Genomic DNA, 15,579 nt, shown 5'->3' on the forward strand with positions numbered 1-15,579 from the left:
CCGCCCCCAGCCAGTGCCGCAGCCGGAGCCCCCCCCCCCCCCCGCCCCCCCAGCCAGTGCAGCCGCGGAGCCCCCCCCCCCCACCAGTGCCGCAGCCGGAGCCCCCCCCCACCCCGCCCCCACAGTGCCGCAGCCGGAGCCCCCCCCGCCCCCAGACAGTGCCGCAGCCGGACCCCCTCCCCCCGCCCCCAGCCAGTGCCGCAGTCGGAGCCCCCCCCTCCCCGCCCCCAGCCAGTGCCGCAGTCGGAGCCCCCCCCTCCCCGCCCCCAGCCAGTGCCGCAGTCGGAGCCCCCCGCCCCCAGCCAGTGCTGCAGCCGGGCCCCCCCCCCCCCCCCCCCCCAGCCAATGCCGCAGCGGAGGCCCCCCCCCCCCCCCCCCCCCCCCAGTGCTGCAGCCGGGCCCCCCCCCCCCCCCCCGCCGCCAGCCAATGCCGCAGTCGGAGCCCCCCCTGCCAGAGGTTCTCCCATGTCACCCGGCCTCCGCCAGACACAACCACCTACCTTCCACAAGGTCAGACATCTCCCATCGGATCCCGGGAGAATCCAGCAGCAGCCGCCGACCGAGGAAGCGAGGGAAACGCAGCGGTCTGCAGGTTAGACTGAAGGAACGCGGTTTCAAGACCCCTCTCCCCAGCATATTCCTGGCAAACGTCCAAGCGATTGAAAACAAGCTGGATGAACTTAACGCCAGACTTACCTCTCAGAGGGAAGTAAGAGACTGCTGTGTGCTCTGTTTCACAGAGACATGGCTCACCCCCGCCTCACCGGACTGTGCCATACAACCTGAAGGCGGACCACACGGCATCTTCAGGCAAAGCGAAGGGTGGAGGGGTTTGCCTCCTCATCAACTCCTCCTGGTGCTTGGATGTGGCGACCCTGGCGACCTACTGCTCCCCAGTCCTGGAATACTTGACCGTAAAGTGCCGCCCATACTATCTTCCACGTGAGTTCACTTCAGCCATTATCACAGGGGTCTACATCCCACTCCAGGCAGAAGTGAGGAAGGCGCTGGATGAACTGTACACAGTCATAAACAACTATGAAACAGAACACCCGGAGGCCTTGTTCATTGTGGCCGGAGACTTCAATAAACCAACCTCAAGAGTGTACTGCCAAAATTCCACCAGCACATTTCCTGTCCCACCAGGGGCGACAACACTCTTGACCACTTCTGCTCAAAACTCAAGGGTGCCTACCGTTCCATCCCCCGACCGCACTTTGGGAAATCAGACCATAAGACGGTGCTCCTTCTCCCGGCTTACAAGCAGAAACTCAAGCGGGAGAATCCAGCTAAGAAGGTCATGCAGCGCTGGTCTGAGGAGACAGAAGAGCTCTTACGTGACTGCTTGGAGACAGTGAACTGGTCCATATTTAAGAACTCAGCGACTAACTTAAATGAGTATGTCACCACCGTCACAGACTTCATCAGCAAATGTGTGGACGACTGCGTGCCAAAGAAAGCAGTACGTATGTTCCCCAACCGGAAACCATGGCCTAACGGTTGAGGACTCTGGGTCTGTACTCGTTGGAGTTTAGAAGGATAAGTTGGGGTGGGAGGGGGGATCTTATTGAAAATTACAGGATACTGCGAGGCCTGGATAGAGTGGACATGGAGAGGATGTTTCCATTTGTAGGAAAAACTAGAACCAGAGGACACAATCTCAGACTAAAGGGACGATCCTTTAGAGAAGAGGAGGAATTTCTTCAGCCATTGGCTGGTGAATCTGTGGAACTCTTTGCCGCAGAAGGCTGTAGAGGCCAAATCACATACCTATCTACCTGCCTGCCTACCTAACTATCTGTCTGTCTGCCTGCCTGTCTAACTATCTATCTATCTCTATCACAGAGATAGATAGATTCTTGATTAATAAGGGGATTGGGGTTATGGGGAGAAGGCAGGAGAATGGGGATGAGAAAACATCAGCCTTGATTGAATGGCGGAGCAGACTCGATGGGCCGAGTGGCCTAATTCTGCTCCTATGTCTTATGGTCTTAATCGGGAGATTGACTCCCTACTGAAGGACAGGTCTGACGCGTTCAAGTCAGGTCACCCTGACCTGTACATGAAATCCAGGTACGACCTCCCCAAAGCCACCCGGGATGCCAAGAGACAATACCAGACCATGCTAGAGTCACAGACTAGCGTTACAGACTCTCGGCGGCTGTGGCAAGGCCTAAGCAACATAACGGGCTACAAAGCGAAGCCGAGCAGTATCTCTGGCAGCAGCGCAACCCTCCCCGATGAACTCAATGCATTCTATGCTCGGTTTGAGCAGGGAACCAACAATCCACTGTCGAGTCCATAACATACCCATACCCACCACCACAGCTTCCGAAGTCAGATCGACCTTCCTGAAAGTGAACCCACGGAAGGTGACGGGTCCGGAAGGGATCCCTGGTCGTGCACTCAGAGCCTGCGCGGACCAGCTGGCAGATGTGTTCGCGGACATCTTTAACCCATCCCTACTCCACTCCGAGGCCCCCACCTGCTTCAAGAAGACCACCATCATACCGGTACCAAAGAAGCAATGTGCCTCAATGACTACCGCCCAGTGGCCCTGACATCGACCGTAATGAAGAGCTTCGAGAGGTTGGTCATGAAGCACATCACCTCCACACAGACAGTCCCATTGATTGTGGAGATGCAGTCGCAGAGCGGGGAAGACATGACGGGCTGCCTGACTCAGCAGACTCAGAGGGAGATGGCCCAGTCGCGGAACGAGATGGCGCAGACACTGGCTGGTGTGGCACAGACTGAGAATGTGGTGGCACAGTCACAGCGCCATGTGGTGCTGTCTTAGACTGAGATGGTCCAAAACCATGCAGAGCGTGGCCGAGACCAGAGCTGGTCTGCAGGACTGGCAGCGTCAGGTGGCGGGGGAACCTCAGGGGTTAGCTCCACAGAGTAACCCGGGGGCCATTAGGCTTTCCGAGAGTGGAGGTGAAGGGCCCCTTACTGGTCACGCCCGCAGGAGACGTTCCAGGAACATCACAGCACCTCGGACTCCCGAGGGGGGGGGTCTCAAACATGTCAGGAATCGCCGAGTGTGCAAGGAGGCACACTGCCCGGGTATCGAATGCACATCTGATGGTCACATATCAGCTGCAAGTTCATCGAATGGAACCCCTTTCGGTTTGTGAAGAGTGGCCTGTCAATCTGAAGGTGCTCGTACGGGAGACTTGCATCTGTCGTTCAACCCCCGGCCCCGGGGCGGCTTGGCGATGGTGGTGAAGCCGGCTTCCCGGGTACTCTGGTGGGCTCACATCACATTCAAGTGGTTTCATTGAGCAGACTGGCATATAGGGCCGTCAGGGTGGCATGGATGCACCTGTGCTGTCCTCCACTGCTGCCCACTCCGCTGCTGCCCACTCCCCTGCTGCCCACTCCACTGCTGCCCACTCCACTGCTGTCCACTCCCCTGCTGCCCACTCCGCTGCTGCCCGCTCTGCTGCTGCCTGCTCTGCTGCTGCCCGCTCCGCTGCTGTCCACTCCCCTGCTGCCCGCTCCGCTGCTGCCCTCTCCATTGCTGCCCTCTCCCCTGCTGCCCACTCCCCTGCTGCCCACTCCCCTGCTACCCACTCCGCTGCTGCCCACTCCACTGCTGCCGGCTCCACTGATGCCCACTCCGCTGCTGCCCACTCCACTGCTGCCCACTCCCCTGCTGCCCGCTCTGCTGCTGTCCACTCTGTTGCTGCCCACTCCACTGCTGCCCGCTCTGCTGCTGCCCACTCCGCTGCTGCCCACTCCGCTGCTGCCCACTCTGCTGCTGCCCTCTCCCCTGCTGCCCACTCCCCTGCTGCCCACTCCCCTGCTGCCCACTCCGCTGCTGCCAACTCCCCTGCTGCCCACTCCACTGCTACCCACTCCACTGCTGCCCACTCCCCTGCTGACCACTCCCCTGCTGCCCACTCTGCTGCTGCCCACTCTGCTGCTGCCCACTCCCCTGCTGCCCACTCCACTGCTGCCCACTCCCCTGCTGCCCACTCCGCTGCTACCCGCTCCACTGCTGCCCACTCCCCTGCTGCCCGCTCCACTGCTGCCCACTCCCCTGCTGCCCTCTCCACTGCTGCCCACTCACCTGCTACCCGCTCCACTGCTGCCCACTCCACTGTTGCCCACTCCCCTGCTGCCCACTCCACTGATGCCCACTCCGCTGCTGCCCGCTCCCCTGCTGCCTGCTCCGCTTGTACAGCTGCAGGGAATCCCCCAGGGCTACGGTGACTAGGAGGAAGACCTACTGGTTGTATTCCAACATCCATTGTCAGCAGGGGGGGAAAGGCCGGCATGTGACCATGGTGTGTACCTTCTTGCCCAGTTCCAGCGGGCTACATGGTACCTCCAGAACTCTGCTTCTGCAGCTTACCCCCCGCACCCCCCCCATGCCAATGGAACGCTCTACGTCACCCATCCAGTCCCCACTTTGCGGCTGCTATGGGCGTTGCTATGGGTGAGCCAGGTGATGCCCCACTGGCGAGTGGCAAGCAGGGAGGGCTGATATAGCAGAAGGTGGGGTGGAAGATGGGCGCTGGGGTGCGAGGGTGGGGTGGTTTGGGCACCCACACGGTCGGAGTCGCTCTGCAGAACCAGGGGCCAAGGTGGGATGTCAGTGGGGCGCACAGCAAGATGGCTGCCTTGCAGCAATGGCGGCCTGTGCCTGGGCATCACTCCAGTCCAGTGGGGGTGGGGTCACCCCAGCCCGACAGCCCGTTCCCCGTCAACCCCACTCCCCCATCACTGGCAGGGCCCCCCAGCCAGCGCCTGGCCAGGCAGGCCACAGTCACACCTCTCCGTGCCCTACCCTCTCTCCCTCATCACTGGCAGGGCCCCTCAGCCAGCGCCTGGCCAGGCAGGCCACAGTCACACCTCTCCGTGCCCTACCCTCTCTCCCTCATCACTGGCAGGGCCCCCCCAGCCAGCGCCTGGCCAGGCAGGCCACAGTCACACCTCTCCGTGCCCTACCCTCTCTCCCTCATCACTGACAGGGCCCCCCAGCCAGCGCCTGGCCCGGCAGGCCACAGTCACACCTCTCCGTGCCCTACCCTCTCTCCCTCATCACTGGCAGGGCCCCCCAGCCAGCGCCTGGCCAGGCAGGCCACAGTCACACCTCTCCGTGCCCTACCCTCTCTCCCCCATCACTGGCAGGGCCCCCCAGCCAGCGCCTGGCCCGGCAGGCCACAGTCACACCTCTCCGTGCCCTACCCTCTCTCCCCCATCACTGGCAGGGCCCCCCAGCCAGCGCCTGGCCCGGCAGGCCACAGTCACACCTCTCCGTGCCCTACCCTCTCTCCCCCATCACTGGCAGGGCCCCCCAGCCAGCGCCTGGCCAGGCAGGCCACAGTCACACCTCTCCGTGCCCTACCCTCTCTCCCTCATCACTGGCAGGGCCCCCCAGCCAGCGCCTGGCCAGGCAGGCCACAGTCACACCTCTCCGTGCCCTACCCTCTCTCCCCCATCACTGGCAGGGCCCCCCAGCCAGCGCCTGGCCCGGCAGGCCACAGTCACACCTCTCCGTGCCCTACCCTCTCTCCCCCATCACTGGCAGGGCCCCCCAGCCAGCGCCTGGCCCGGCAGGCCATAGTCACACCTCTCCGTGCCCTACCCTCTCTCCCTCATCACTGGCAGGGCCCCCCAGCCAGCGCCTGGCCAGGCAGGCCACAGTCACACCTCTCCGTGCCCTACCCTCTCTCCCTCATCACTGGCAGGGCCCCCCAGCCAGCGCCTGGCCAGGCAGGCCACAGTCACACCTCTCCGTGCCCTACCCTCTCTCCCCCATCACTGGCAGGGCCCCCCCAGCCAGCGCCTGGCCCGGCAGGCCACAGTCACACCTCTCCGTGCCCTACCCTCTCTCCCCCATCACTGGCAGGGCCCCCCAGCCAGCGCCTGGCCAGGCAGGCCACAGTCACACCTCTCCGTGCCCTACCCTCTCTCCCTCATCACTGGCAGGGCCCCCCAGCCAGCGCCTGGCCAGGCAGGCCACAGTCACACCTCTCCGTGCCCTACCCTCTCTCCCCCATCACTGGCAGGGCCCCCCAGCCAGCGCCTGGCCCGGCAGGCCACAGTCACACCTCTCCGTGCCCTACCCTCTCTCCCCCATCACTGGCAGGGCCCCCCAGCCAGCGCCTGGCCCGGCAGGCCATAGTCACACCTCTCCGTGCCCTACCCTCTCTCCCTCATCACTGGCAGGGCCCCCCAGCCAGCGCCTGGCCAGGCAGGCCACAGTCACACCTCTCCGTGCCCTACCCTCTCTCCCCCATCACTGGCAGGGCCCCCCAGCCAGCGCCTGGCCAGGCAGGCCACAGTCACACCTCTCCGTGCCCTACCCTCTCTCCCTCATCACTGGCAGGGCCCCCCAGCCAGCGCCTGGCCAGGCAGGCCACAGTCACACCTCTCCGTGCCCTACCCTCTCTCCCCCATCACTGGCAGGGCCCCCCAGCCAGCGCCTGGCCAGGCAGGCCACAGTCACACCTCTCCGTGCCCTACCCTCTCTCCCTCATCACTGGCAGGGCCCCCCAGCCAGCGCCTGGCCAGGCAGGCCACAGTCACACCTCTCCGTGCCCTACCCTCTCTCCCCCATCACTGGCAGGGCCCCCCAGCCAGCGCCTGGCCAGGCAGGCCACAGTCACACCTCTCCGTGCCCTACCCTCTCTCCCTCATCGACCACAACGCCAGCTTCACCATTTGTAAAAGCACAATTGAACCGCACCCTCGGGAACACGGCCCACTGGAGAAGGCGAATCGCGGAGGCCCCGGAGAATTCCGGGGCGGGCCCGCTAATTCTAGAATTCATTCTGGAACACATTTACTCTGCTGCCGAGGTAACAGAATTGCGATTTGGCGTGAAATTAGCGCCCGCCACGATTTCGGCGTGGGATCCGATTCACCGCCCAATCACATTTCCCGATTCCAGATTGAGCTGACAGAGAACCCCGCCCATTTTCATTGGAGGCAGTCCAGAGGGGTTTACTGGGATGATCCCGGATATGGAGGGACTGCCCTACGAGGAGAGATTAAACAGGCCGGGTTTGTACTGCCTGCAGTTCAGTAGAATCAGGAGATGATACGTTTGAAACATATAATAATATAATAATGGCTTATTGTCACAAGTAGGCGCCTGTTCAGGGAGGCTGGTACGGGAATTGAACCCTTACTGCTGATCTTGTTCCACATTACAAGCCAGCTGTCTTAGCCCACTGTGCTAAACCAACCCTGAGGAACCTTAGATCGGGTCAATGTTGGGAAAATGTTTCCACTCATGTGAGAGTGCAGGACCAGAATAGTCTCAGAATAAGGGGGAGCTCATTGAAGACGGATTTGAGACAGAATCTCTTCTCAAAGAATGGTGAACCTTCAGAATTCTTCACCTCAGGGAGCTGTGGGGGCCGAGCCCTTGAACATTGACAACACCGAGAACGATAGGTTTTGGGAAATTAAAGGTTGGGGAGATAAGGCAGGAGAGTGGACTTGGAGAGAGTTCGATCAGATATGGTCTTATTAAATGGCAGGGCAGCTCGATGGGCTGAATGGCCTCCTCCTGTTCCTATTCCTTATGGTCTTATGGTCTCTGAACCCTAGGCTTATTTTACCTCCTGTTCAAAACCTGGCAACTAGAACGCAAGTACGATCAGATGTGGGGAACCAGCCAATCGGGAGAAGGCGTATCGAAGCTGAGGGCGGACGTTCGCGAATTAGATCAGGGCTACATCGACCTGAAGGCAATCGTCAGCCAATTAGATGAAACCTACAGTATGCTCCTGGCAATCAAGGAAAAGTCCGCTCAACTTCACCGAACAGCGCCAGAGATCCGCAGACTGTTGGGCTCGTTGATTTTCAGTAAGTGAGAGAGTTTTGATTGTTCAATGTCACATGTTATGGTGGATGGGCCTGGACTGTGCGACGGGATCTGGGCAACATCCAGGCTCGGCCTGACGAGTGCCAAGCAATATCTGGGCCAGGATATTTATGCCTCTCCAGTTTAGATGCAACCCGTCCTTCTTATACAGGTCACACCTGCCCAAGGAGAGCTCCCAGTGGTCCAGATAACTAAAACCCTCCATCCTACACCAGCTGTTTAGCCACGTGTTTAGCTGCTCTGCCTTCCTATTTCTAGCTTCACTGGCACATGGCACAGGGTGTAATCCCGAGATTATAACCCCAGAGGTCCTGTCTTTTCACTTTCTGCCTAGCTCCCTGAACTCCTGCTGCAGGACCTCATGCCCCTTCCTGTCTATGCTGTTAGTACCAATATGTACAACGCCCTCTGCCTGTTTGCCCTCCCCCTTCAGGATGCCCGCTACCCGTTCTGAGACATCCTGGCACCAGGGAGGCAACACACCATCCTGGAGTCTCGTTCATGTCCACAGAAGCGCCTATCTGTGCCCCTGACTATAGAGTCCCCTATGACTATTGCTGTTCTGCGCTTTGACCCTCCCTTCTGAACATCAGAGCCAGCCGTGGTGCCATTGCTCTGGCTGCGGCTGTTTTCCCCTAGTAGGCTATCCCCCCCGACAGTATTCAAAGGGGTATACCTGTTCGAGAGAGGGACAACCACAGGGGATTCCTGCACTGACTGTCTGTCCCTTCTGGTGGTCACCCATTTCTCTGCCTGCACCTTGGGCGTGACCACATCTCTATAACTGCTATCTATGACGCTTTCCGCCACCTGCATGCTCCTAAGTGCTGCTCCAACCGAACCATGCGGTCAATGAGGAGCCCCAGTTGGGTGCACGTTCTGCAGATGAAGCCCTCCGGGACGTTGGAAGCCTCCCGGACCTGCCACATCTCACAGTCAGGGCACTGCACCCCTCTAATTGACATTGCTTCAATTAATTAGTAAATTAAATTTAAAACATTTTTTTAAAAAGTTACTGTTAACTACATGTTTCCTGGCACTAGATTTCTACTATAAATGTGAAAGCTAAATACAGTACTCTCCGATCTCTGGCTTAGATACCCCTCTAAATTATGATTAAGTAATTAATTACTTATGTTTAATTAGTTTAACAATGTTTAACTTTTAAATTTAGTGCCGATTCCTGATCAGCCAATCAGGTCACAGCTTTCCTGTGACATCACGTTTCAGCCCCCCCCCCCCCCCCCCCCAAGTCGGATCACTCAGAATTTCAGATTATCCATCACTTACCTGTTCCCAAGCTGCTCCCTGGCTCTCTCTCTCTCTCTCTCTCGCTCCCAAAAAAAATCCCTTTGCGTTCAAACCTTTTCTCAGGTTTCCGCCCCTTGACATAGTCCCGTGCGAGTTCCAGTCAGAGTCCCAAATGACATCCCGTGCGATGGTGACGAGGTTGAATGCTCTCTCCTTGTCCTTGCCGAACCGCTGGTGGCCTGTGATAGGGTCGGCCGCACCATCCCCCTCCAGCCTCGCTCCAGTGTTGTCAGCTGGCTCACCTGGTTCCATTCTCATCCACCGAATTGCAGCCAGAGAATCACCTGCATTGGTGTCCCAGCTCCTTGGCTGCTGGATCCCTCGTCCGTGGCCTCAGCCCCCTTGGGATTCGATGCCGATGTGCCCCCTACTGCTCTCCCACAATCCACCCTCTGTAAACCTCAGCTGTGTCCTAGCTCGCAGCACATCCCTGTTCACCCCATCACCATCCTTATTCTCGCTGAGCCTGCACTGGATCCCAATCTGACAACATCTCCATTTTAAAATTCTCATCTTTGTTTTCAAATCCATCTATGGCCTTCGCAACCCCTACATTTCCCTGTGACCTCTCCCCCGCTCGTAGAACCCTCTGTATCTCTGTCACCTTCTCCAGCCCCAACGACCCTCCTTATCTCTGGAACCTCCTCCAGACCCTACAACCCTCCCTAACTCTGTAACCTCCCACAACCTCCAAGGCATCTGTCCTCCTCCAATTCCGGCCTCTCAAGCCTCCATCGTTTCCATCACGCCACCACTGGCTCTTGTGCCATCAGGTGCCTGGGTGGGGGTCGGGGGTGGGGTGGGTGGAGTCTTAAGCTCTGGAAGTCCCTCCCTAAACCTGTCCACTGCTGCTGCTGAGAAAAAGATGAAGTGAAAGCACTTAACTCCTTTTGATGTGGTCAGGATTTTTAATTAGAGTTAGATATTTCTACAAATTGTGGTTTTGTTCACAGCAGGGGGCTTGAGATGCATTCAAGCATGAAGGGAAATTAAAATAAACAATCCAGACACCTGGCTGCTAGTTACAGCCTAGTAAGAAGCATCACAAGACCGGGTGAAAATGCAGCAGGTTATTTGAAATCACAAGCTTTCGGAGAGCGGCTCCTTCATCAAGTGAAGTGGAGGCAGATTCACAATCACAGCCGTGTGTCTTGAAAGCTGCCTTGGGGAACGTTTACCCAAAGATCGAAGGCTGAATGCCCTTGGCCGCTGAAGTGTTCCCCCACTGGTAGGGAACGTTCCTGCCTGGCGTTTGTTACACGATGCCCTTTAATCCGTTGTGGTAACGTCTGCATGGTCCCGCCGATTACCACGCCTTGGGACATCCTTTCCTGCAACGTGTGAGTTCGACAACGTTGGCCGAGTCACGTGAGTATGTACCGCGTACCTGGTGGGTTCTCACGTGTGATGATAGTATCCATTTGGATAACCCGGCATGTCCTGCAGAGATTGCCGTGGGAGGGTTCATGTCAGATTACATGTAACCCCTACCATACTGCCCGGGTCTGCAGGATCCTACCAACTGTCCTGACTTGAGACAATTGATGCCTCGATTCCCTGTGATTATCACTCACTCCACTCACACTGTCTGTCCCTGTGAAGATTTGTTGACCTGTAAAGACTCACATTCTAACCATGCTTCACATTCCAATCTGTAATTACCTTCAATTCTGTCTCTCCGGTAAATGCCGTGGTTGTGATCCTGCCTCCACTTCACCTGAGGAAGGAGCAGCGCTCCGAAAGCTTCGAATGATTTCAAATAAACCTGTTGGACTTTAACCTGATGTTGTGATGCTTCGTACTGAGCCCCACCCGAGTCCACCTCCATATCATGGCTACCATCAATTACAGCCTACTAAAAGCTATTCATCTTTAAAGTGAATAGAAACCTCACATATCAAAGGGTCTGAGGGGATTTGAAGGATTTGGATGTGGTTGAGCCTGTCTAAGAAGAGTGGACACCTGTGGCAGCTTTTGCTTTCAACACGTCTGAGACGCAGATGTTGGGGAAGGGGAATTAAAAATGCAATGATTTTTTTACTTGGCTTCCTGGTCTGCATCTCAGCTCCCAGACTGGGGTGGATGGTGGGGGTCTCTGTTGAGGCTCTCTAATTGGGGAATATGACACATGGGGTGGCCTGTTTAGGAGGGTGTAGGGTCAGCGGGGCGTGGCGGCTCAGTTCACCATCATGTGTGGTGGGGGCGAACTGTTATTTCCGTTTTGGGGGGGGGGGGAAGAAATGATGGGTTGGGGGTGCCCTTGCTTTCAGCGTGGTGGGGGGGGGGGTGATCAGCATCATCTTTGTGGGGGGCAGGGGGGACTTGCTGATGGCTGCTGGGATCGGGCCGCCCGCTCAAAATGGAGGCCTGATAGCAGGGCATCACCTGAGGGGGACAGGTTCCCCGCCAATCATTAATTTGCATGGCCAAGGATCGAGAACCGTTCTTGGCCGTTGCTCCCAACGTCAGCAGGGATCAGTTGCCGGCGGAAGAATGTAGTCTCCGAAACGGAGAATCCATGCCTCGTTCTGTCTCTCTCTCTCTCCATCTCTCCCTTCACTCCACCTCTCTCCTTTTAAGACGCTCCTGAACCAACCTCTTTATCTAAGAGTTTCCAGAACCTCCTCACGTACATGGGTTCAATCTGTTGCTGGTTAATGTGCGAGCTGTTATTGTGTTTATTTTTTGGCTGCATTGTCCTCCGACTCGGTGATTCCCGCTTGCCCGTTTCTTGATTGCAGATCAGTACAACTTCATCTGCCCTGAGGGCTGGTCTATACACGGCGGACATTGTTTCTTCTTCTCTTCCGACATCATGGACTGGTACGGTGCCAACAGTTCCTGTACCCAGGCGAATGCCGTGCTTGCCATCATTAACAGCCTCACGCTACAGGTAGGGTGGACATCCTGTCTCCTAGACTGCTCCTCCCACTCCCTTTGGCACACCCACCTGACCCCCGACCCCTGACCCAGGGCAGCACGGTAGCACAGTGGTTAGCACTGTTGCCTCGCAGCTCCAGGGTCCCAGATTCTAAATGTATTTATTTTTATTCAAAGCTTTTCAACCAAGTATAAATACACGAAATATCAAAAGAACAATCAAAGTGGAACAATTGACCATCACATCAACCCACCCAAAAACCCCAACCCTCCAACCTTTCTGACACCCCCCCCACCCCCAATCACCTCCCGCCTTCCCCTTTTTAACCACCCTTACCCACCCCGAAATCCCCACCCCCCCTCTCACTCACCCCTCAACCCTCCTTGATGAAATCGATGATTGGTTTCGGCCTCCGGGTCAACCCTTCACACTTTTCTGAAAACCGACTTCGGGACAAAGTTGGGGAGGTTCCAAAGGACGAACAGAAACCTAGGCCGCACCGTCATTTTAACCGTCTGCATTCGTCCAGTCGATGGCAAAACATCCCACCTCCTAAAATCCGCCTTCATCCCCTCCTCTAATCGAGCCAAACACATCCGATGCAATTGGGCCTAGCTCCGTGCCACCTGGTTACCAGGTCTCTAAAGCTCGCCCGCTCCAACCGGAAGCTCGCCCAACATCAATGCCCGCGTGCATTAATCGTGAACACCTCACTCTTTCCCATAATCAATTTATATCACACAAACCAGCCAAATTCCACCAAAATCCCCATGATCCAATGCAGCCCAACAGGTCCAAAATATATAATAGCAGATCATCTATGCACAATGAAACCCTCGACCGGCTTTGCTCAATCCCCCGCCAATCTCTCGATGCCCTGGATGCCATTGCCAGTGACTCTATCGCCAAGGTGAAAATCAGCAGGGAGTGAAAACACCCCCTCATCTCATCCCATAAGGCAACCCAAAGTGCCCGGAACTCACTTGGCTTGTCCCCACTCTCGACACTGGCTCTTTAAACAGCAACCAGACCCAATCCACACATCCCCTGCCCGAACCCGAACCTCCCCAACACCTCGAACAAATATGTCCACTTCGCCCGATCAAAAGCCTTCTCTGCGTCCACCACCACCTCAACCTTCTCTCTCTTCCCCCCCCCCCCCCCATTCAAGCACCTTTGCCAATAACTTGGCATCAACATTCAACAACGATATCGGGTGGCACAACCCGGGTCCTTATCCTTTCTAAGAATCAGGGAGATAGAAGCCTGCGGCAAAGTAGGGGCGTGTTCCCCCTTCTCTCGCGCCTCATTAAATGTCCTTTCCAGCAGAGGCCCCAGCTCCACCCCAAACTTCTCATTAAACTCCACTGGGAACCCGCCCAGACCTGGTGCCTTCTCTGCCTGCATCGCCCCCATGCCACCCATAACCGCCCGCAACCCAATTGGAGCCTGCACCCGCCCCTCCTCCATCTTAGGAAACTCCAACCCATCCAGGAACTGCCTCATCCTCTCTTCCCCCCTCCGATTTGCAACGCATCCTATAAAAGGCCTCAAATACCCCATTCACCCTCTCTAGATCCATCATCACTTTACCCCCCCCTCATCCCTCACTCTGCCAATCTCCCTTACCGCTGCCTGCTTCCTCAACTGATCAGCCAGCATCCTACTTGCCTCCTCGCTGTATTCATACAATGCCCCTCTGGCCCTCTACATGGCCCCGCTGCCTCCCCCCTGAGACACGAACCCAAACTCCGTGTGAAGCCTCTGCCTCTCCTTCAACAACCCTTCATCTGGCGTCACCGAATATCTGTGATTCACCCTCAAGGTGCCAACGAGCCGTGCCCTCTCTTCCCCCCCCCCCCCCCCCACCCTCTCCCTATGCGCCCGAATTGAAATAAACGCCCCCCTAACGACTGCCCTGAGTGCCTCCCACAACGTGATGGCTGTGACCTTCCCCATATTATTCCCCACATAACGCTGATGGCAGCCGTCACCCACTCCCACACCCCCCTCACCCACCAACAGGCCCACATCTAACCTCCACTGCGGCCGTTAGGCCTCCCCCTGAGCTACCTGCAAACCCACCCCAGTGCGGTGTGTGGTCAGGGCTCGGTACTCCGAGTCGGCCGGCAGCGTCTTGTCCATGAGGAAAAAAACCGCTCCAGGAATACACCCAGAGCACATGGGAGAAGTTTGAAAACTCCTCGCCCTCAGTCTCCCAAATCCCCCCCCCCCCCCCCCCCCCCCTTCCCCGCAGCACTCCACGAACCCCTCAGCTTCACAGCCACTGTCGACCTCCTGAACGACTTTGGGCTTGACCGATCCAGGCTCGGATTCCGGACCGGATTGAAATCCCTTCCCCCATGTTCAGCCGATGCCTAAATCCGGAATCGTCCCCAACACCCAACTCATGAAATCCACATCATCCCAATTCGGGGCTTGCACATTGACCAGGACTACTGACATCCCCGCCAGCTTCCCACGAACCACCCAGGGTGGGTCGCAATAGTCGCCACCTCAAACGCCACCCTCTTGTTGATCAACACCGCCAACCCCTCGTCTTCATATCCAGCCCCAAGTCAAACACCGGCCCGCTCAACCATCATCGTCCCCCCCCCCCCCCCCCCCCCCACCCCCATCACGTCAGACTCCTCGGGTGTGTGAACAAAGCGACCATTTAACCAGCCCTTTCAACCTTCGCACATTCCACGTGATCAGCCACCCACCCCCCCCACTCCTGCCAATTAGCCATACCCCTTCCTGGACCAGCCCCTGCCCACCGCCATTGCTCCCTTCCCAACTGCCACATCAGCAACCGACCACTCCTCCCCTTCCTCCAAACAAAGAGCCAACCCCATCCCCCCGCACACACACACACCTTCCTCCTGCAACCCCCCACTTCACCTCCGTTAGCTAGCCCACCCGGTGAGCATGGTGGCCCCCGCCCAAGGTCAGTCATCTCCCCGTCCTCCACCAATCCACACACCCCTCCCCCCAGCCACTAACAAAGAAAATAACACACTCAGCATCGCCCCTCTTCCGTTGAACACGATCGCGGTGGTCAAGCTGCCAAGACCCTCGGGACACACCGGCTAGGAGTCGCCGGTCGGTGCTGCGTGGGTACAACAGGAGCTACGTGACTTCCCTCCCGACAGGAATCAGGTACCGGGTTCAACTACGAAATACGGTGAAAAATACCGCAGACATTTACCACAAACACGAAGCTCCTCTCTAAAGTTCAGTGTCCTCAAGGACACCCCCCCGTCCATGGTCCCTCATACAGTCCATGGTCCCTCATACAGTCCAAGGTCTCTCATACAGTCCATGGTCACAGTCCATGGTCCCTCATACAGTCCATGGTCTCTCATACAGTCCATGGTCACAGTCCATGGTCCCTCATACAGTCCATGGTCACAGTCCATGGTCCTCATACAGTCCATGGTCCCTCATACAGTCCATGGTCCCTCATACAGTCCATGGTCCCTCATACAGTCCATGGTCACAGTCCATGGTCCCTCATACAGTCCATGGTCCTCAT

The 15,579-nt window shown here is 57.5% G+C and overlaps 1 protein-coding gene across 1 annotated transcript in view; it reads left to right on the forward strand.

Annotated features, from left to right (window-relative positions):
* LOC119954820 (C-type lectin domain family 10 member A-like) overlaps window positions 1-15,579 on the forward strand; it is a 101,689-nt gene that overhangs the window by 59,132 nt on the left and 26,978 nt on the right. The window contains exons 4-5 of the mRNA XM_038780362.1: window positions 7,573-7,830; window positions 11,902-12,053. Of these exons, the coding sequence (XP_038636290.1) occupies window positions 7,573-7,830; window positions 11,902-12,053 (410 nt within the window). The remainder of the gene's footprint in view (window positions 1-7,572; window positions 7,831-11,901; window positions 12,054-15,579) is intronic.

The sequence above is a fragment of the Scyliorhinus canicula genome, chromosome 20 (genome assembly GCF_902713615.1).
Source record: "Scyliorhinus canicula chromosome 20, sScyCan1.1, whole genome shotgun sequence".
Classification (NCBI taxonomy): Eukaryota; Metazoa; Chordata; class Chondrichthyes; order Carcharhiniformes; family Scyliorhinidae; genus Scyliorhinus; species Scyliorhinus canicula.